Genomic DNA, 23,940 nt, shown 5'->3' with positions numbered 1-23,940 from the left:
AGCCCACAAAATGATATATGGGCACAACAAGCAGGAGCATCTCTCTTGAAAACCAGAAGGATTCTATTCTTGCAGGCTGGTCTGGCAGGCGCCTTAGAAATGGGGGCATGAGAGCTGCGAACACTGTAGATTATGTGCTGGGAAGAGATACAAGCATTGATCATGAACAAAATAACTAACCACAAAAAAAGTGCCCTCAAGACAGTAAAACTGACAACTAAAAGCAAAACTCCCTGCTGCTTTGATCTCTTTTGTCCCTCTAACAATCATGAAGCTATTCATATTTGCTCACTAGCATTGTTATTAATGAAAATACCCAGCACATAAGTTTCAAGCACACATTTTTAAAGCAGGCCATGTGTCTCCTGAAATTCCTGTGCATGGGGGAACTTCTGCATCTGCCCACCCATACAAATATACACCTGGGTGGTGAATCAGTAACTTTGATGAGGATCTCTAGTTCAGCAAAAGCATCTTTGTTCTTTCAGTTCACAGCCCTGTGAATCCATCTTCCCTGCAGAGTCCAGAAGAAGCAAAAAAATTACAGAAGCTAGTTCCAACTCGATCTTCTTAGGTCATCAGAAACTCTCTGGGGAGCGCTGCTCACCACCTAGATTGCTAAGCTTCAAAGTGACTGAGATGCAGTTCTGGCTGTTTTATGACATTCCTGCCTGTCACAAGCCATTTCAAGGTGAGTGACATCTGAAAACTCGGTGAGTGGCCTACGGTTTGTGAGCTATAGCACATAAGAGGATACATCAGGACAGCAGGGACTGTTTGGATGGTGCAGCAGGCGGGGAGACATGCCCTGGTAGCTGACAATGGAAATCTTTGCTGGAGATCACTCGCACAACCCTGCAGCCAGGGAGCTTAGGCAGGGGTTGTGCCAACGAGAAGGTAGGTCTCTCTGAGGACTATGTCTGGTATAGAAGGAGGAAACTGTTATCCTGGAGGCTGGCTCTTGTTGGCAGAACATCACAAAAAAAGGAAAAGTGAATGTGAAGGAGAAATTGGGCTGTGTTATTTCAAAGGACAGGCAGGGCAACTGGGCAGGGGCTGGGCCACAGGTGAAGAGACTGTGGGAAAGAACAAGTGACTGAATATTTTAATCTGAAATACCACTCTGCAAGCTGGAAGAGTAGTGTATGCTTCCTGCATCTAGGAAGACTTAATTTAGGAGTGACTTGCTTAAAATACTTAAGCATTAATATTACCAAGAAAAGAGAGCAGCAAGGCCCTGTCCATCTGAGCAGTCCCGTTGCAAAGGCAGTGCCTGACAGAGATTAATTCTCAGCAAGTGCAGACATTTTCTAATAGCAGTATTCATATGGGATGTGTGAGAAGGCTTCTGGATGGTGCCTTCCTTGATGGTAAACAATCAAGCAATTCAGTTCACTGATCGACAGGTACAGCAACACACACGTCAGATCTAGGTCACTTTGGAGCCAGGGCTGTGTGAAAGCACTGGACCCCTGTAGTTGCATCGATGGATCACACTGAACAGATTCTATTCAGCTTCATGATCTGAAATGGAAACTGCCTCTCCCATTCTGAAATGTGCATAAAATTCTGTTTTGAAACCCTAGTCTGCTACATTTCTTCTGTGCCTAGTAAATAAAATGCTTGTGATTTTGTGTGCTGCTCCTGCATGTGGTGTTCTTTCAGACACTTTTGCTAACATAATGACTAGTCTGATACTAGACACTATTATCACAATATCATATGAGTCAGAAGCATGAGACATGCTAGCTGGGCAGGCTGTGTGTTACTGTGCAGCCAGGAGGAAAGCAAAGAATCGAAGTTAAAGAGTTCTGCCCTTAAAGTCAGCTTGTCAAATCTGTAATTAAAGCTTTTACACCTCTTGAGTAGGGCATTAAGAACAGGTCAATTACCCTGAGCCAAGAAACAGGCATTTTATAGTGGCCTTGGAATAATAGATTCCTAGTTTGCAAATACTTCTAGCATGCAGGAGAGTGAGGGACTGATAACAACAGCTTGAGCTAAGCTTAGTGTGGGCAGGTGTTATGCAAGCTTCCCTCACACAGCTGTGTTAAAGCAAGTCATTCGTGACCTGGCATAGCCCTGTTATTCTGCTCGTGGTTCTTCAAACAGCTAGATAATACACTTACATTTTGATCTGCACATCTGTGAGGATCCAGGCAGCTCTGCCACTGCATCCTTGTTCTGATGTTTAACCCTTCTGCTACTTCAGCCTAAGAAATTTAATGTAGTTGGTAACATCCTCATCCTGATCTCCACTGACCCCCATGTTACCTATCCTTGGGTCCACTACAAGACCTCCATAGTTTGCACTTAGAGGGACACGTCTGACTGCAGTCCTTCCTCAAGTGCACAGGAGAAGTGAAATGCATCATGCTGTGGTTTGTGAACTTTGTAAAAGGAAATGAGGATGTGAGCAGCACTACAAACACCCATGGGCCCTAAAGCTGAATTTGAATGTAGGCCTCAAGATCTGAAAGGCCAATTCTCTAATCTGTTGATTTATCATCTCTATAATCCTGCTAACTGAAGAGCTGCTGTAATCAGCAGGCAGACTCAGTGCCACAGCTATTTTCAGTTTGGTTCCCCAGTTGGAAACATTTTCCTTCCCGTGCCACTTCTGCAGGCTTGATGTTGTTTATGAGACAACTGGGATAGAGAGACCTGCTTTTCTTCCCAGGAGCAAATACAACTGGAGATTTTTATCCTATTAGCAGACTGTACTGGAGTGGATGGGAAGTTTCTCACCCAATAAGCAGAAGTGAGCGGGCACAGAGCAAGAATGTGACTGCTGCTCCGTCAGAGCCGTGCCTGTACTGGGGTCCAGCTTCCCAGGCTTCCCACCACAGCACTGAGAAGGGCTCCGTGCCATTCACAACTGTCAGCTCTTCTCAGCCGCACAGCACTGGCTATCAGTTTGATAATATCCATACTAGTTCAGCTGTGTAATGTCGCCCAGCCTCCTTGACTCCGAGCTGTGCCGCAGGAACATCACAGCATCATAGACCTCCTGTCAGCTACAGCTCATCGGGCTGCTCCACTGCACTGCCTTCACAACAGCAGGGTCAGCTTTCTAACCCCACTTGCATTTAAAACAAAACACTATTTTCTTTGCCTTCTTGTGTGCTCACTTGTGAATCCATTTAAGAAATCGGTGGACTACTCAAGCTACCTTGCAGTCAGGGTCAGGGAAGGTGGAGGATGTGACAGTTTCCCCACGAGAGCTCTGCTAATGTACCTCCTGCCTTCCTCAGCCTGTCCTGGTCTCTTAGAGGCTTCCCAGTTTGACCCCATCCCACACAGAGCTTTTTGTCTGGGCCAAGGAATACAAGGTCTGGACCTCAGTGTTTATATCTTCCTGCACATGAATCTTCAAGTTATAATATAAAGTACGTAAGGGAAGAAAAAGAGATAGGTAGATAGGTCATGGTGAACACACACTTAGACCAAGGGGGAAAAAAGCTAATATCAGAACAATTTCTGTTACAGTTAGTTCTATTGCATTCTTCTATCTACCAAGAACACTTTAAGACATTCAGCTTACAAGATCTGTATTGAAGGTTCTAGTTGTACTGAATTTGTCCTATGTGTCTTTGGACTAACCACACTCAGTTGCCTCTTCTGAGGCTCTGGATGGCATTTTTGACATCTGGCCTGGGATACGACCTTCTAACTATCACAGCATGAGACTACAAACCCGAGCTGCTATACTTTGTCTGTTAGTCCACAATGAAGGTTTTGGGTACCATGTAGTGTCTAAAATGGCATTAGATGAGTATGTTTAGGCAGCTGAACCCCGTCTATACTAGCTTTGGTTTCCTGTAAAAAGGAAATATATACACATACTTTTAATTTGTGTATATACAGTGCCAGGCACACTGTGGCTTTGATCTCAGCTGGCATTACTGTAATACAACTAGTTCTCATGCCCAGCAGTTGTTTCTAACTCCAAACACATGCTCCATGTCCCTCAGCTACCATTACTGAACACCACAACCTCTCTCCTGACAGTTCTTTATACCACATTAAAAAATCCTCACGGTTTCAGTTGCTACCAATCCTGCTCACCAATGCTTTCTTCTCAGTGAAGAGACTCTTAAGGCTACATCTGCAACGATAACTGGTTTTCAAACACTGATCATGAGTCATTCTCACTGACTTCAGCAGGAACTGCTGAATACTCCACAGTTTTTAAAACCGCTTTATAAGTGCCCTTATAAAGATTTAAGAGCACACGCTAGGCATCTAAAAAAAATGGCCTTGCTGAATAAATACTCAGCTTGGGGGTTTGTGGCATTTCTTCCTAAAATTTTCTGTGGAGATCCTGGTACTGAATGCCTTTTATGCCTCTCTAACCATGGGAAATAAAGCATGTTCAATTCATCGGGAGGTATGCCAATGGCAGTTTTCTCACAGACTGTTTCCTCTAATGTCCTTTCTTGAGAAGTGGAATCACAGTGTCAGTGGATAAATCTTGACAACTTCAAGAAGTACTTCCCAACAGGGCAGATGGAGATTAATTTATTTGCACAAAGGTGTCTTCTCCAGCTATATAAACAATGGATTCTCGCTAAAGCCTTACCTTCAAAGGTATTTCTCTGTAACATACTAGTACTATAAAAGGATTCCTACATCAACGCAAGTCTCTCTTTCAGCAGGCAAAGCAGAGGTGTTATCTCAACAGACAGTCTTTGCTAGGGAAATAACTTTTATAGTAGATAAACTTAATGCCCTACCAACATTAATGTCAGCCTCTATATGCTGTAGCTGGTCACACATGATTGCTCTAGCAGTTCTCAGTGTAATGTTGTTTGTGCTCCATGTTACAAGAGTCAGGGAAGGGAGAAGGTGGAAAAAACTGTAAGTTGAACAACACAAGCCAGATCCTCAGTTGTAAGAGAGCAAGAGCGTGTAGATCACCACAAAAATTTTTCAGTCACAGACGATCTTATAAGAAGAGTTTTTTCCCATACGTGAACTACAGCAGCCTAGGAGCTTATCTAATTTATGCAGCTTTTGATGACTGCACGCAGAAATTAGCACAGTTTTGGAGTTTGCTCTCCACACTTCCCTCCGTTCTTCCATGCAAAAGGGGCAAAATGCCACAGAGATTTGGTAGATGCTCATTGTAGTGACGCTTTCAGGGTCAGTTAATTATCTCAGCGCTGTCACTATTCACCAGCACTCACTCAAGAAGCTGGCTGCTAGAGTCAGACACAAGCCTGAATTTGGCCCACCTTCCCCAAACTGAAGATTTACTCTGCTCTACTTTCTAGAAATGCTTTTCCCACTTCACCAAACAGTATCAGGCCTTCTGATGCTATGTTGGAACAAATTACTTCATAATTATAGGTTGCAACATTGGCCATAGCTTTGTCCTGAGGTTTCCTCAATATCAGCAGCTCTTTCTTCTTTTGCTCTCCATTTAAACAAAGGAAACAAATTGTTTTTTCCATACTGTGCTTTGACATAAAATGCAGGCTTGAGGTAAACAGCTTCTACATCGCATTTGGTTAGATGGGATTTACCTACCCTCAGCAGTAACTATCAGCAGAGAAGGAAGAGGAAGAAGGTTTTCAAATGGTTGCTTGCTTTTTGTTTTATGATCAAAGCTTCCCTTCAGACAGAAAGAGAGAAAGAGAAACTGGGAAGCTGTGAAATCTACAGAACAATGAACCTAAATGCTGCTTTTTGATAAAAGCTGGCTTGTTAAATTATATTACTAATAAGACACAAATCTGTTGATTAACTTACACAGAGTGAACCATCTATACATTCAGGGGAACAAGAAAATTGTATCTATTAAAATGATTATGATGATTTCCTTCCCAGAGAAGGAGAATAGTTCAAAACCACCCTAATCAAACTGGTAAATGCCTTATGTGATACAATCCAAGGTGAAAAATCTGATCTAGAGGGCAGAGAACAGTGTGAGAGACTCTGGCACTGAGAGGGTGGGTGACCTTGAGAACATTGTTTAGCCTTTCTGTGCCTTTTTCTTCAAATTAGACAAAAGAGCTCAGAACAACACTTCTCCCCTCTCCAAATAGTAACCTGCATACATATTTTAAAGAATCAATGTTGTATATTAAACATTTCTAAGCATAACTCAAACCCCGAAGTTTTTAATTTCACTTTGTTGAGAAAACTAATTTTTTCCTGTCTAAGTATTTCTTCTTTTCTCCTCTTGGAAAGGGGGAGGAAGACAAAAAAATCAAGGATAAGGCCCTACTGCTTCCCTGCTTTTCAACTCACAATAAAAAAAGAAAGCAACATGTGAAGAGAGTTAGGAGGGAAGTTTACACTCAGTTTTGTTTTCATTCCAATAGGAAAAAGTCAAATGTTGGCATCATAGTTTTGTTGGCATTGATGGAACATGGGGTAAAATTGGAAGCAGAATCACCCTAAATGATCTTTCTTTTGCTACTTCAGCTGCACAGAAAGTTACACAATGAAAGCGACACTTTTAAATGGCAGCTTTACTTTCTCTCACCCACTGTGCCAAATATCATTGCCCTAGGTACTCTGCTACTGCAGCTACCTAAAGGGTCACTACGAAGCCTCACAAATGCTTTCTCATTCTTTTCTGATATATGTTGTTTTTCCTTTTTAGGATATAAAAGTTTATCTGGTTCTGATCCCACGTTTCCTCAAGTACGGTTATGGAAGCAAAATGCCAGTAATGACAGCGGGTCAAATTCATGCCAGGTATAACTGCATTTTAGCCAGTGGAATTATGCACTGGGAAAACAGTATTATCTGGGCTATTCAGTCGTGTAAGAGATTTCAGCTCCTGATTACCTCATGCTCTCCCTTTGGCGGACAACAGTTACACAATATTGAAGTCGTGCGTGAGCACAGAGAAGACACTGGCGCATGAAGACCTCACACTGGGCAACATTTTCAAGTGCTGACACTTGCATATTTTGTTACTGACCTCAGATGAAACAGATTGGGGCCCAAGTCCTTACCCAGGCAAAATCCCCAACAACTTCAGTAGGATTTTTGCCTAAGGACTGCAGGAGTGATTCAGCCCAATGTGAGAACTAATGTCCCAGAAGATTTTTCTAGGCAGCGTGCTAATTATAGACTCCAGCTTGACATCTGTAGCACAAACGCATGCACCATTTTGTAACCTGAGCTTCTCTATGAAGAACAACCACACAACAAAACCAAAGCTGACTTATCATTTACGAAGGCCTTTTAGTAAGTATACTCAAACTCTAATATTTATATTAAGAGTCGTGTATGAGCTACTTCAAAAGATGGCAAAGTAGAAAAATGCCACTGGGACTGTCTTCTACAGTGCATACACTGGGCACAGCACACAACTGCGAGTTGCTGTCACTCCTGTCGAAGTAAGCCATGTTTTGGAACCCCTGCAGCTGAGTACATGGAGTTTTTTTCTCATAGAAGAAACTGGTGGTGCAGCAAACACCAAAAAGCACTTCTTTTGTCCCTCCATTTCCAGGTGAAAGAGAATACATCTCTCACAGGTACTAAACTCCTTGTGAAACACCTATCAGGTGCCCTTGTGAAATGCCTACAATTGTTGGCACTGCAGCTACTCTTTTCTTAGTTACCAGATGATTATTTTCCACATCAGTGGACAATGATAAAAGCAGATGACATTGTGCTTTCTTGCTCTTTAGGTGAGGTTTTGACAGATAATAAATCATTTTACAACACTGACTTTTATTTCCTTGTATTTATGCATGGAAGGCAAAATGCAACCAGGTTATATGAGACCATTCTTAAATCACCAAGTAGTGTTGGAGGAACTAAACTGATAAAGGTTTCAGTTTCCAGCCTGTGCATCATACAGCTTTTGCTTAGATGATGTTAAATCCCATGCGAGCTCCCTGTGGGTTTTTTAATTGCTTTTTGACAATAGGCAAAAATCCTCTAAAATATCAAGCTATACATGCCTGTCAAGGGGTGGTTGCCCATGTCTTTCCATGTGTATGTGAAATACATTGGACAGATTCTGCGGATGAAACTAGAATAAATCAGGGTGAACTGACTTGCTGTCAACAGACAAGTTCGAGTGTGTTTCAAGTGTGTTCTGTTAAACAGGAGACAAAAATTAACACAGTACACCATCTTTTTGCTCATAGAGTATGAAGAAATGAGTTTTAAGGCAGTGATGGTCAAGACTGAGTTTAAAATAGACTTCTTGTAAGTATACTCTCTCTCATTTTCCCCTCTCCATCTTCCATGTTAATTCCCTAGCTGTGCATTTCCCATTAAACTTTGTCACAGAAAATGGACCAAGAGTTTTTTAGGCCACCATGAAATTTGAAAATCCTGTTATGTACTTTCTGCCTTAGACATTATCCCATACACCATGCTATTTTTTCAGGCTGAAAGTAATAAGCTACTTCCTTGTCAGTACACTAAACACATGATTTGGAGGCCACAGAGCAAGCTGACATGAAATTACTAAATGTAAAATTTGAACAAGTTGGTGTTCTTTTATCTTGGTATCCTGATTAGATCTGTACACAAAACTCTCTCTAGCCAACAGCTTCCAACCGCTAACTTTTCCAAAGGGTTGCACAGGATTTAGTGACAACTTTCATTAAAGTCAATGGAAAGTATTTGACGCACAGCCTCACTGAAATCAACGGAGTCTCCTTACGGTATAAAAGTTGACTTTGCAAAAGGAAGTCAAGTCAAAAGGAACTGGATGGATAAATCCTAAAAAGCCTGAACTTTTAGAGAAAGGTGATCATGTTTTTATCCCTGTTACATAATAGAGTCAAACTACTATTGGAGCTCTTGGGAATAAAACCCTGTTTGGGCTGAAATTACTGAGGCTTCTATTTCTAGAATTCTCAAATTCTTGTCCTCTCCTGTTTGAACCATCAGCTCTCCTGTTCTCATTTCTGTCCTGATGTTTGGAATCACAAAGTGTTTCCATGAAAGACACAGATTTTCCAAAAGTTCTAGTGGTCAAAAAGATCCCAATTTCTTCCAAGAGTTTTACTTTTGCAGCTGAAAACTTCCTTCCTGTCTCAAAAGAATTTTCTCCTAGGGAAGACTCTCATAAGCCTGTGATTAAATGCACTCTACTGCCTAGTCATGACTAGTGCTGTTCACAAGTAACACTGGTTGTAGGAGTGAGACAAAATCTGTGATCCACCAAAAAGTTAGGCTGCAGCTGATTCCTTAGAAGCAGTGAACTCAGATGTTAACAAACATTTCCAAAGGTCACTGAGGCACTACAATAATTGCCCTGAAGGTGAAGATTCAAGACTATTTCTTTTTAAACAGCTTAGTTTTTTACATATTTTAGAACCTGCCTGTATTTCTGTACTTTTTGTCTTCAGTAGGGCATTTGCTATTCCCACTTTAACTGAGGCATAAATCTGCATGTACAGTCAACGCCTCTCCCATACCTTTCATTATTTAATGTACTGTTTGAAGTATTATTATATGCTTTGATAGGCAACACATTGATTTGTACTGCTTTTTCTGCTGTGTTACATGAAAACCTGGTTATCTACAGCCATCAGTCCCATTACAATAGAGCCCTGGAGCATGACTAGACTTTAAATTTTTTAGGGTAAGCTACTTGCAAATCAGCTCTTGAATTTACAGTACTACCTTGGATATGACTTAACTAGAAGAATGAGTTGTCTTGAATCACAGAATGCCTTTGTTATCAGATCCCAGGCCAAGCAGTGGGCTGTGTTACTCTTAGGGACTCTGTTGACATTAATGTGGTCATACTCACATTGCAGATGGCAGCACCAAATAGAACAGAAGTAGAGGGAAAGAGAGGGACGGCAAAATCTGAGCAGTCAGAAACATCAAATTACTTCTCCCTGCCCATTCACAGCTTTTTCCTGACCCCAGTGCAGTCAGTGGGAGTTTTGCCAATTAACTTCAATAGGAGGAGAATCTGGGTTGGATTGAGGTTTCCTGCTTTTGCCCACAGCAACACAGATGCATTCCAGGCCACTCTCAGGAAGAAAAGAAAAAAAAAAAGGGCAAATTCCCAGTTACTGTGGCAACAGGAGGGACTGTTCTCTTTGCTATCATGTAATTTTGAAATTCAGTAGCTGTTTTGTGCCATGACATGTGTTTCTCTCCTCTGTCAAATTAGTGTTTTCCTCCCGTGCGGGAGGCCCATCAGGGAAAGACCATAGAAGAAAACCATCAACACAAACAGCTCCCAGAAGCCTTTTCACATTTTCCACCTCACATCTGCCATAATGGCAAAATCATGTTTGCAAACAACAAAGAAAAACTGCCTTAAACATGCACTTCCCAAAACACAGAGAATGAATTCAGCCTGCTCTGTGAACGCCCCTCTATGCATGTGAGCAACGACTGGTAATAAACTGCCTCAGAAGAATGCCAAGACCTCTGCTACGGAGAGCATCAGCTAAAGGCTGCACAGACTGTCTGACTCTGGCTGCATTTATCTTTCTCAACCTTACCTCCACTAAGGCTCTCGTTGCTGTAGTCCTTGGAATTGTTGACCATTTCATTAAGGGCTGTAAACACGCAATGAGACTTAGGGCAAGGTTTGACAGCTTCAGGAAAGCAGTGGCATATACAAAATATGACTGATGATGCCCTAAGGACTGGCACAGGCAGTCAAACCAAATGGGGATGCAAATGAATTTCTCTTCCCTTCCACCTTGTGTTCTCTGTTTTACAGGAGGCAGTTCCCACGCTGACAGACAGGCAGCCCTCTCTACAGAGTAAGACAACAGCAAAACCTGCCTCTGCAACCAAGGACAGAGAGGAGACTGGAAACATATGTTCTCTGTGTTTAGCATGATTCAGTTTAGGTAGACTACCTGGGTCAGAGCCCAGATGGTGTAAACTGCTGAATCTCAGAGTTTACATTAGCTGAGACTCTAGTGTAATAAATGTATTTTAATTAAATTTCTGAACTCTTCTGATATTCGTTATTAAAAAACCCTCAAACCTTCAAACAACGTCCATAGGGAAACTGAGGAAACAAAAACTGATGTGACTTCTTTCAAGTAATGGTGTGAGTCACTGTCAGAGTTCAGGCAGGAGCCCACAACTACTGAGCAACAGTGCAATATAACGGATGCAAAGGCAACCCCTGAAGTTTGATGAGCTAAAACAACAGCTTTGTGAGTTCTGAACTGCCCTGTGCACTTCAGTGAATTGTTATTTGAAAGGCTCAGGGCAGATACCTTAAAAGTCAATATTATTAATTAATTCCTCACTGAACAAAGTGTGCTGGAAAGGGCCAGTAACACTCTTCTGTGAAGTTCAGGATGTTGTACTAGAGATAGAAGGCAGCAAGCTTTGAAGAGCACTTGAGAGAGAAGCACACTGAAGCCGCATATGAGGCATCTGAGCTCTTTCAGCAAGAGCTAAACACAAGAAGACAAGGAAGACATTGAAGACATTGGACCATCAGCAATGCAAGCTCAGCACAGCTGGTAGGTGGGATTCAAATGTCTTGGGGGCAATCAAGCCAAAGGGATTCCTGAGGGTATTGACAACTGTGCCTGAACTGCTGTGCCATCTGTCCCTCGTAGTTGGAGCTTATTTTGTAGATGATTTTTGGAAAAGAATTAATACCATCTTTCTCCCTCAGTTTAACCCTACTCGTGATTGACTGCTGGCATGAATGCCAAAACATTCAACACAGTAGATAACACACACAAAAAAAACCCCAAACAAAACACCCTGTCACTTACTCACGGCACCTTTTCTGTGGTATTACCTTAAGCTGAAGCCATGAAGGAAAGGGTCTCTACTTCTCTGATTTTGTTACACAGTATTCACGCAACCCATTTTCTAGCAGATGTCTATCAAGCCCCAAGAGCAGTACAGCTGCAATGTGACTCAGCTTCAGGAGAGCAGACAGGCCTTGTCAGAGCTGGTTAGTAAACTAGTCTCCAGCACCTGAGCGGATTGAGATGGTTCTGCGGAAGGTGTGTTCGTAGGCAGTAGGATAAACAAGATGTGGAATCACATAGGTAGGTAGAGTAAGTATACCAGCAATTTATTCCCATGTGACATACATGACAGATAAGCATGTCAACCAATGAAGTGAGTATGGTATCTTAGGAGAGGATGCCTGTAAGCTATTTGGTTTTGAAAATACATTTTCACTTGACATGTGAATAAAGATTTAAATTCAGAAATATCAAGAAATATGACAGAGCTTAAACAGTATGGTACCTGCAATTGTGCAAAAGTAAATACAACGGACTACTGGGGGAAGCAAAAAAACCAAAAGGTGATTTATGCAATACCAAAGGCAAGAATGTAAGCTCCACAACTCTTCTGGGTGGGGGCATGCATCCAGGTATTTTTATTGGTTTCGGGATGGGGTGGGGGAATGTGGCCCTTTACCGTGTGTATCCATAGGCTATTTGCTTCCTCACCAGGGGATGGCAGCACAGAGACCCTTCACTTCCACAGTCAAAAAAGCCTGTGGTGGGAAGAAGGTCAAGATACAGCACTGGATAGTACACTAAAGCCAGAAGATAGATTAATGTAGTACTCATAGATACAGGCCACAGGTACTAAGAATAATACTGCTATCAACAGCTTGCTCTAGATGGGGCACATATGTCAGAAGAATAGGCAAATAAACTTCATGGAGTGACCTGTTTGCTTGGTCTCTGCTATTCTCTGGTGCAGGGACTTTTGTTAGCATGACCATTGTTCCCAGTACATGGCCAGTATCAGTCCACAGCCTTCCTTCCCATCCTGAGCAATTCCTCTCAACGGAGGCGTAATTCTACTGTATAGTACTAAGCACTGCAGACAGCTGTTCGCAAGCCTGGTCTGTCATGTAACAAGAATGGATAATGTGACCCAAAGCCACAATGTCACAGAGAATGATATGCTGTGTAGTAGGGACTGGTTACCAACCAGTGCCCTTAGACCTGACACTTGGAATCAATAGCATTGAATCATAGAATACCAGGTTGGAAGGCACCTCAAGGATCATCTGGTCCAACCTTTCTTGGCAAAAGCATGGTCTAAACAAGATGTCCAGCCAAATATTAAAAGTGTCCTATGTTGGAGAATCCACCACTTCCCTGGGGAGACTATTCCACTGGCTGATTGTTCTCATTGTGAAAAATTTTCCTCTTGTGTCCAATCGGAATGTCCCCAGGAGTAACTTGTACCCATTACCCTTCATCTTTTCTATGTGACTCCTTGTAAAAAGGGACAGTGTATTCATTATTAGTTTGGAAAAGAAATGGGTAACAAGTTAGTTTGCTAATAGTATGTAATTCTGTCATTAACAGCCAACTGTGAGAAACTCTAGAGAACTTCTGAGATGTAAAAGGACTAATTTTATAATCTGTGTCTTACAAAACTCACCTTATTAAACTGAACAGGAAGAACTGAAAGCAAGCTGAAGATATGTTACCTTTCAGTCTTAACATCACCACCCATAAAAGGAGCTTGTTAACTTAAATGTGGATTGACACCACCCCACAGCACATGCAATGAATCTACATCTGACATATCTGACTACTCTTTTACCAAAGCAGCTTTATGTTTGTGTTAGTTAAAAAGGAAAAACTTCAAATCTGCTAGTAACTAAGGCAGGTTCTCATCACACTACCTTACCAGTATGGCCACACTTTTCTTTAGCAGGCATGTCCCTAAGAAGAAATGTGATAAACATGACCCAATTCCCACTGAAGTCAAGGGAAAGCCTCCCGGTGATTTCAGTGGTGTTGTATGTCAACCCAGTCCTTGGCCTCCCCAGTCAGATATCACATAAGTATACCAACCAGAGACCATTGCATTGATGTGTGGTGGTTTTTTTTTTTTAAATTGGAAAATCTGTTTACAAAGAAATTAATTTGGATCACCAGACATCACCTTCCATGTATTATATGTCACAGAGCAGCAAATTTTGGCCATGAATAATAAGTTAATTTCTGAGTGGTTACTGAGGTTAAATTGTGAAAGTAAGCTATATGCTCTACGAAGCACCAGCAGAAAAATAACCTGATTTGGGGAAGTCAGAGCCAGTCACCCCAGTGATTCCTTCAAGTCCAGATACCTAAGTATCATGGGTATGACCTAATATTAATGACCCCACTTTTTTTTTCTAAAAGAACTTAAATGTTCTGGCAGAAACAGGGAGTCGTGCTTACTCCCCAGAAGATCACAAGCATCTGATATAAATCTTGCTTTGGTCTGTAGGCACAACTTCCCCATGTTTCTGATCGGATAATTCCATGGATTTTGCTTGTCTGGCAGGATGGGTGATCTCTAGGGAAATGTTTCACATCTTCTCTTCCAAAAATCAAACTAGAAAAATGCACATTTCCATAATGAAAGCTAAGAGTAGAGCCAATTTCCATTAACTACTGTGTAACTGTCTAAAGGTTCCAACTCTGACATTTCCCAAGTGCATGACCTGCAATGATAACTGCTAGGTGTTTCTTAAGTGTTACACAGCCTGTATTGGTAAAAGAGGAGGTGGAAGGAGAAGATTCAATGAAGGTAATGAAATGTAGGGAATCACTGCTTTCTTCAAGCCCTTCCTTCTTCAGAATTTCTAATAAGAAGAGATAGTCAGTGAATTCTCACTTTGCACAAACATCTTCCCAACTTCAGAACAGAAGAGTAAGAGATAATTCCCTTACAAGAAATGTCTGAGAGCTTAATTCCAGCCTGGCAAAAGCAAACACAATTCCATTTATTTCAGTGGAGTTACAGATGGTCCACTTAATGTACAACAGGGCTGATTGGGCCCTTCTTCCCCACTGTAGCACTACTTTGCCTAGAAACCTTTGCTTTCACAGTGCTTAACCATGTGTCAACAGCCTGCAACACTGAACTGCAATTAAATAAATGAATAGGAGACAGATGCATATTTTAAAACTTATCCCACTAGTGGACTTTTAACAGCAAATACTGATCTTTTTTTCTGTTTAATATCAGTATCACAGACAGTGAAACTGAGGATCTGCAGAACAATATAAATTATTGTACACTTATTTCTGCCCCCCACAGTTTCCTACAGAAATTAAACTGGAATCATGTATAAGCATAGTGAGAGTCTCAGGAAGAATTTGTTCTTCCTTATAAGCAGTCACAGCACTAGAGCAGGTGGGCACAGGCTCCCTTGCTAAAAGCACAGAGAGAGAGAGAGAGACAGACAGAAGAAAATTGCTTACTGTTTCGAGGCTTCTCCTCATCCATGCCTTCATCTTCATTTTCTGGGTCAATATCTTCTGCTTGAGTTATCCAGTCTAAGTATCCCTTCAAATCCTCCTCTAGCTGTTGTTTTTCCCGTAACTTCTGGAAATCGCCCCGAGCCTTAGCCTTCTCTCTTTCTTTGGAAAACTCCCTAGCAAGAGGGAGGGAGGGACAGGACATGGGCAGAGGGGAGGAAGAGATTGAAAAACAGTGGGTTAGTTTGATTTCCACTAGAAAGTCTCCACATCCTGTGTAGCACATCCAGCTTTCTCTATTCTTTCAAGTCAGACACATGACTGGATTATCCTTGCTAGATACACATGTAAAACAGCTGGAGTGTCCACATTTTTACCGAAGTTTAGGAAAAGATGAATACCTTTTTTTTATTCTTTTAATTCTCAACATTTTATTCAGAATTCAAATAAAACACATACGTAATGTTTATGTACAATACCATACACTTGCTAATATTCTTTACCACTTGATATTCTGCAACAGTTATCCATAAATATCTATATGAGTAAATGGTTAATTTAATTCAATGATGAACTGTTTGACAATAATCTGACATCTGGAGAGTGAGATGGTGGCTCTAATTTTTAGCCAGGTTTCAATCCGTCCTTAAGATTGTATGTGTAATCACAACGAAGTTGGATTAATTGTAAGTGTAATTAATGGTACTCACAATTCTGTACACACTTAATTATAGGCAATTTCACCCACAGTACTAGACAGTATATCTGAAAATTCAGACCTCAATGGTTTATTGCAGACTTTCAGTATTCAGGGCTGTTATCTGACATGAAACATATTTTTCAAATCTCAAGCTGGGTAGACAATCATGATAGATTATGGGTAGACAAAACTAAAAGATTCTGCCAGAAAGTGAACTAGTGTTGACATTAGATAGTTTTATGAAAGACCACTGTTGGGAATAGAGGCTTAAAACAGAGGTCATAGGAACAAGAATTTCATGTTGCTTAGTTATGAACCTGGGTGCTTGCTTTGCCTTCTTTTTGGCTGTGGTGCTGTTTATTCTTCTTTCAGAGAAACCTATACTGCATTTTTTTTTCTAGAAATGCCGACCTACTACCTCCATTTAGAGACTCTCCTGTGGTTCTAAACCAGGTTTTAACACTTGTATTTTTAAAAGTAAGCTTAATGATTGTGAAAAGTGCTGGACCAAGAATACTTAAGCATTAGTCTTACATCTGCTGAAGCAGATCACTACATAAGGCACACATAGTAGATAATATGGCCCTTCTGTCTAGAAATGAGAGGTAAAGTCATTCTCTCCAATGCATTATCCATTACCTTGCTGATGAATGTCAGCAATGAGTGGATTTAAAAAAACCCCTCCACCTAATATTTGTCTTAGGTTTGCTCCTGCAAAAACAAATAGAAAAACTAACACTAACTTTGGTGGGATAATATCAGGATTATGAAAATCCTACCCAAAATGTTAATGAGTGCCATGTAAAGTGTCCTCAAGCAACTGAGATGGAGGTGAGTTTCTAACAGTGATGGTGAAGTACTCCCCTCCTCTCTGGTCCAAAACCCACTGAAAGATTTCCATTGAATTCACAGGCTTTGGATCAGGCTTTCAATATTTTGAGCTGTGCACAAAACCAGCACTGCAGCAGAATGAAAGTAGGATGATGCCTTCATTTCAAGCCAAAGTATGTGACAAAGTATGCTTGTGTGATCTTCACCTCTATCACATTGCTGAGGGTTCAGCCCATCCCATGGGTCTGTGATAATGAAGGTGGAAATGAAGAAGAGAATCATTGGCTTTTTGTGCCTGAAGGTAGATCACAGTCAACCCTGAGACCAAACTTAACCACAAGGCAGAAACAGCTATTGCAAGCATGGCAAGAATGAAAACCAAAATTTTCTCATGCTGGGAGTGACATTTTGCTATTTAAAATTTAAAACAAACAAACAATCCCCCAACAACAATAATAAAAACTGTACAAAGAATTTTTAAAAAATCCAATCAATACTAGTTGTATTTTCTGCCTCAATAACATCTTTCCTCTGGGTCTCAATAGAATTAACTCTCAAAGAAAAAAAAAAAAATTACTGAATAAAGCTATATATTATTAAGCCTGTTTGATAAATCAAATCCCAATATTTCAATAGTTGGCTCCTAAACTGTTTTTTTAAAATCTAGAACAAATGGGTAAAATTTTGAAAGGGACGGAGCTGTCAACTCCAAGTGAGAACTATTTATATTTGCATGGATATAACTTGCAAAGAGCTGTTTTAGATACCAAAGTGGAAAACATCATGAAACAGCCCAGCTTACAGGAACTGAAATTCCTACTGTGCACTGAAATGGATCATTTATGTTAGATGCATCTACGATGCATGCCTACTTGAGTCTTTTCAGTTCCCGCTTATTACCACTCTCAAATGGGACTCAGGCTGGGGGGGGAGAGCTGACTAAACCAATGTGAGATTTTATCATGATGTCTTTACACTGACTGTCTGCATAGGAGTGAATTTGTTCCCTAGCTTTTTAATGGCACAACTGAAAATACTGCGATTGCCTAGTCTAAACGACCTACAATTGCATGTCTCTTTCCTTGGTACAATGTAGGATATTCCACACTTCAGATGACTCTCCAAAGAAGACAACTTATATTATATCTTAATTTCTGGGCCCTACTAACATTAAGCCATTGAGAACAGGTAGCTCAGGAAATTGCTAATGCAATTCAAACCACTTCCCATGTGGAATTCCAGGCTGTACTCACGCAAATATAGTTCACAATCAAGAATTACTACCAGTGGTCATTTACCATCCCATGTGAAATGAGTTGGTGACCTCAGTCCAGTTTCTATTGCAGGCAGGTGTGCCTACTACCTCTGCCACCATCGCAGTCGTCAATAAATAGCCATTGTTTGCAGTTAGTCTTATATCTGCTGAAGCAGATCACTACATAAGGCACACATAGCAGATAATATGGCCCTTCTGTCTAGAAATAAGAGGTAAAGTAATTCTCTCCAATGCATTATCCATTATCTTGGCCTTGGGAGACCAAGGACCAAATAAGCTTTCTGATGGAAGTGCCATGTTGAGTCTGGAGGTGGCCTTCTCAAAAAAGACTGCAATATCGTATCAGGATAAGGTCGACAAAGGCTTGCAGAACTACCAAGCAATCTGTCTCTTGTCAGTGAACAGAAGAACATCTGTTTAAGAGTTGGTGAATCTGGTTGTTTTTACCAGAATTCAGTTTGTGACACTTTCCTTTGCTTCTCCCAGAAAATTATAAGATACATCTGCAAATGGGAATGCCAAAAAGCAGAGTACTCTGGAGAGATGTTTTCTGTTTGAGGTTAGAGTGGGTCAAGATCATAAATATAAACACCCAGCTCTGTATGCTGCGCTGTTCCTGAAGAAAATTTCTTGTGCCCATCCTGATGATGGAATATAGGTAGTTTTTGTCTGTATCTGATCTCAATATGATTTCTCACATTTAAAGGAGTGATGGAAAGTGAGCAAAACAGCAGAATTCTAGAAGTTCAAAACTGTTTCTTACTACTAAAAGTGCAGCACAAGGCTTCAAACCTCATCCACCCCGATAAGTTACACCAAGGAATGTGAAGGGTTGGAAGAGGGGACAGAAGACTAGGAAAAAGTCTCAAAAGGTCACAGAAACTGCTCAGGAGGAGCTACAAGCATAGCCAGCCTCCCATTTACTCTGACGTCTTCCTTGGCAGTAAGGGCATCAAAAGCAGCCAACTGGGTTTTTCAGGATCCTCTCAAAGCAGATAAAAAGGCTGTTCTCCTGCCCTCCATTTGCCCTAGGCAACTGCTTGTTTGGTCTGTGTCCTGGGATTTGGATCACTGCTAGGCAAAATATAAAAGAAATGTGAATCTATATACTTAGGCATGCAGGTCTGAAAGTTGATCCCACACTGCCTTTTTTTTTTCCTCAGTAACTGACTGAAACAGATAACACAGATGTGAACATCTCTGATCTCAGAAGACCTCTAAGAGGGACTTCACTGCTCACAGCAATGATGTGGAATCCTTTTGCCTGGGCTTCAGGAGAACTACTGTGTGATCTGCCGACTGGATATTTCCTTTGGAATACATGAATTTTGTATTATGCTCAGTCAAGACAGGAAGAAGATTATGGCTCTACACTCTGTCATACTATTTAGCTTAGCGTGTGACTAATAAATTCACCAGAAGGACCATGAATGGATGACATACCTGAAGAAAAACAAATTACAAATGAGCTCTTTAGGTAGAGCAGAACTCAGCATTTGATTTTGCAGGTGCAATCAAAGTGTCTTTGTGAGTACAATTAATTACACTTATGTATTCAAAAGTGATTAAAAAAACTAAGCTAATCTGTCATTGACAAAGTCTACCTATGCAGCAAGCTTGGTGAAGTTCCTGAAATAAATAAATGGGAAGAAATCAGAGATGCCCAGAATGGATGTACAAAGGTGCCCAGGAATACTGCTTTGTATCTACATAGAACAGACAGGTGGATCATCTACATAGATCAGACTAATAGCAATAGCAAGCCCTAAAAAAAAGCTGAATCTGCAAAGCGAAGACACTGCAAATCAGCAGAATTTAGAACTGCTTAGAAAGTTATTGTTTAAGAACTGCTTATTTAGCCCAAAGAAAATTTGGAACATTTCTCCCATCATTTCTGTGGTTTTTCATGGATGCAAATTCTTAAGTTTCTTTTTACTTTTCTCCAGTTGCGAAAATTTTTGCAGAAACAGTGCAGCTGTCATAACACTGTGAACACAGCCAGAAAGAGTGACTCACAGCTTAAACAAGGTGAACTTCATCTTTGATTTCATTTCTCTCTACAGACTGTTTCCATCTCTTACCACTAGCTGTGGTGGTCTAGCTGCAGTATGTCAGAAGGTGGAAGATCTACGCCCCAAAACACTTTCTTGAGTTGAAAAATGAAAAAGAGAGGAAATTCAATTTTTAGTTATGTACAGACACAAATCCAGGTGTCGGTAAATTGAATCAGCACTGCTTCAACAGTATGCACTCCTCAGGGCTGGGCTCACAGGCCCTGTTTATCCAATCAGATACTATATAATCTTTAACCACTATCTCACGGTCCTTGAATGCACCTCTGATACAACAGATCAGTTTCCCTCTGTCAGCTGGTCATCATCCTCCACTACTGCTGACATCCTTACCTGATGATCAGAGTATCCACCTGGAGAAACGAGGAGCTTACGTTTTAAAATTGTACCCAGACTATCACTCTCCAGATATCCAAACACAGACTATTGCCTCACACTTCATTACTGGGGATTTTTTCCTTCTCCAGTTACTGCTTGGAATCCCTTCTCTTTGCAGCAGCTGTCTTAGCTGCATGTCTCCTTCGATGGAGTAATGAAGATAGTAGTAACACCTCCTGTAGATCTGCTATTACCTGTCTCTCTGCAGGTTGGTCAATGGTGGATCTTCTTCCCTGGTCCTACTACTGCCCTTTCCTGTGTTGCTGGCCCAAGTACTGAGGACATAATTTCTTTAAGGCATCAAGTCCTCTTTCCTGCCTAGTGATCGTTTTCCTTCTCTTCTGATTAAAAGACAAGGGACTTCAGGGCTGCCCACTCAGGCAACAGGTACAGGCTCTGATCAAATTCATTTACAGCTCATTAAAGGAGGCAGCATGTTAGAAACAAAGAAAAAGAGGATGCATAAAAGTCCTCATACCATATTTATCCATGTACATAGAATGGCTGTAGGCACCCAGTCATGCCCAAATATGGAATTAGAAGCCTGATTCCAGGAGATCTTTTTTTTAAAAATCTTGTGAGGAACATTTGCTCGCTTGATTCCTCTAATTATGTGGCTCCCCAGGGGCAGTAAAGTTTTTAACTACTGGGGGCAGTATCAACTGTTTTTAATGAAAGCTACTAAAATGATACTTTGCAGTGAGGGTTATACTGCAGAACTGAAATACAGCTAAAAGTCTAGATGTCTTAGGGATGCTTAAACACTAGAAGGAATTCTCCTGCTTCTCTCTTCATCCTTAGAAAAGGTCAGAGGGAAATGATTTTTTCTCCCTGCATCATGCTAGGCTTGTAATCCGCACAACAGAGAAGATGTGCTTATTGAAGAAGAAACGTGCCCAAGACACTCTCCAGGGAAAATAGTCTCCCATTAGGCTGTGCTTTAAAGATACTAAGCAATGTGAAAATTTCTCACGTGAGAAGACATAATTTGGCAGTAATCTCATCCCACGAATGTGAAGGGATTTGTCTCATGCTCTCATTCCTCCTTCAGTCCCACTGACTCTTCCAGAGATTTTACTATGATCCACTTCTTCTATTGTGAATGGCATGCTTTGCCCACAGGGGAGCATAGTGTTGTCCTCTTCCCACAGAGTACAGGTAAAGGTTTTAGGCAGAGGAACATTACAGGCAAAGAGTTATCTTGTATTTATTTGATTTAGTCAAAGGACTCCTTCCATGCCATTAGGAATGGCATATTTTGCTATTGGCACAGCAATAGCCTAGGCCTTCTATTAAGGTTCCCGAAATCAACCCGCCACTGCCCATTGTTTTGGTAACCAGAAAGTAGGAATAGAAATACAAATTTTAAAAAATAAACAATAATAAAACATTTTCCTGGTACTGCTTACCCGCTAAGTACACCGAGAACCAAGTTAAGTACAAAAAATGACCCTATGATGATTAGTGTAACAAAATAGATCCAGGGCCAGTCCCTTCCTATGGCATCATTGACCTGGAAGAGTGGAATGATAATTAGTGAGACAAGCTCAGATTCTGAGCGCTGCAAGGCTCCAGCCAAAGAGATCCCAAGTCACCAGCAGTAAGATATTCAATAGCCAGTTTTCTGGAAATTTATGACAGGTTAACATTAGCAATTTTGAATGCCCTGAGGTTCTCTTTGTCAGAGAATAACACCTCTTTTGTTACCTGTATTGTTATAAGCTATGTTTGAACATTTTGTCAAAATATTTGACAGCTGATGTGAAGATTCCTTGGATTCAGATTTTTAATCCCTCTGAAAGAATCCTGGTGACAGGGAAGAACCCTTATTATGGAGTCTTGCCCTGTAGCATTGGAAAAAGGACACCAAAACTGTCAGCTTACCCGCTCAACACACCAAGAACCAGATTTAGAACGAAAAAGGATCCAAAGATGACCAGACTGACAAAATACACCCATGGTAACTCATAGCCCATAGCGTCCTGCATCTGGAAAGACGAAGGAAAGTTAGAAGACAGAGAGGGAAAGCAGAAATGATTAGGCAAAGGAACAGATGGAAAGGTTTGTAAACAGAGCCTGTGGTTGGTTTACACATAATCATAGCAAGTGGTTCTGTATGTTCTTTCTGATGTGACCGCTCCTTTGATTGCTTTTTTCCTCTAGCTGTTTCCTTACAGGCAGTGATTAATATAGGCTGAGATATAATCATGTGCCATACTAGCACTTCTTTGGATGCTCAGAGTTGCAGACTGCCACTTTCTGGAGTTTACTCACAGTACTACAAGTGTCCATCTGATGACTTCTAAACTTCTATTCTAACCTCTGCACATACATATGACTCTTTGTTGCCAGTGAAAATATTGCTAGTTTTTGCTAAGCATTGCCAGAGTGTGTTGTCAGATCACTTTTACTTCCCATGTGTAGCGCAGGTACATGTACCTCAGAGAGAAGCTTGTGGTAACTGTGGGCAAATACTAATCTTTCCCTGGCAATGCTCTATTAATCTTCACAGTTTACCACAGTGAGGGCAGTAGCTGTATGCTTTTGAGGAACGTCCTTTCAAGGCCCACCATGTTCTGACCTGGTCAAGTGTTTTCTAATAAGCTTTCTCACAAACTTCCTTTCCCTCCTTGAAGGATGAATCTCTCCTCCAAAATGTGATTCCTACAGAACTGAATACTCAGAGACTTTGAGACTGTAAGCTGAATGACATGAGCACAGGTCTGGCTTTCACACTACAATAAGAATATGAAAATGAAGCAGGCAAACTATTGATTTAGCACCAGAACCTGTATTATGTGTAGAGCAACTCTAGCACATAATAGGATATTGTATATATTCTAAAAACATCTAGTACTTAAACACCATTTTATCTTGAAATCTCCTTCAAAGTTCAAAATTTTGGAAAGTTGGTGGATACTTTAATAGAATCTCATTTTCATGATAGTATCAAAAAGTGTCAGAGTACCTTCTTTACTTTTCATAAACACTTATCTCCTGAGCCAGACATAGCATAATTAAAGAAACACATGGTGGTTAACATTTTCAGGAGCTCTAAAATGATTAATGAACGTAAATTGCAGACTTGAAAGTACCTAAAGGCATAAAGCAGCCTAGGTTCCTTTGTTTTCCATGCGTTTGAAAATAGCATCGTATATTGTCCTCTCCTTCCAGGAAAATGATCTCTTGCAACCTAAGCATCTGTTGTGATCACAGAAGAAATAGTCTTCCATACATGGGCACTGAGACACATTTCAGGGGAGGTGATCTGACTCAAGATTCATAACAACTCAGGAAAGGAATTTCAGACCTTCAGTAAGACAAGGCAGGAGAGTAACAATAATATAGTCAGTTCTTTGTGGATGGAAGTCCATTATCCATATTTCTTTCAAAGTACAGTCACTAAAGTCCTTGTCCGGCAATAGTCAACGGGCCGATCCAGAACTCTATTACAGGGCTCCTTCAGCTACGACTGAACTGAAATAGACTCATTAAAAAATAAGCTCAAAATCTGCCCCTGTGAAAACA

General features: G+C 40.9%; 1 protein-coding gene across 4 annotated transcripts in view; it reads right to left on the bottom strand.

Moving 5' to 3' along the window:
- Window positions 1-23,940, bottom strand: part of CACNA1C (calcium voltage-gated channel subunit alpha1 C) — a 490,625-nt gene that overhangs the window by 128,596 nt on the left and 338,089 nt on the right. For 2 of the 4 annotated variants that reach the window (XM_059816760.1, XM_059816761.1), the window contains exons 8-9: window positions 22,297-22,400; window positions 15,159-15,331 (exon numbers count right to left, since the gene is read on the bottom strand). In XM_059816760.1, the coding sequence (XP_059672743.1) occupies window positions 15,159-15,331; window positions 22,297-22,400 (277 nt within the window). Of the gene's footprint in view, window positions 1-15,158; window positions 15,332-21,821; window positions 21,926-22,296; window positions 22,401-23,940 lie in introns of all 4 variants that reach the window. The other 2 variants (XM_059816758.1, XM_059816759.1) reach the window with 1 other exon arrangement.

The sequence above is a fragment of the Gavia stellata genome, chromosome 4 (assembly GCF_030936135.1).
Source record: "Gavia stellata isolate bGavSte3 chromosome 4, bGavSte3.hap2, whole genome shotgun sequence".
Lineage (NCBI taxonomy): Eukaryota > Metazoa > Chordata > Aves > Gaviiformes > Gaviidae > Gavia > Gavia stellata.
The sequence above is the reverse complement of the archived record's forward strand: the minus strand, read 5'-3'. Positions and strand labels throughout refer to the sequence as shown.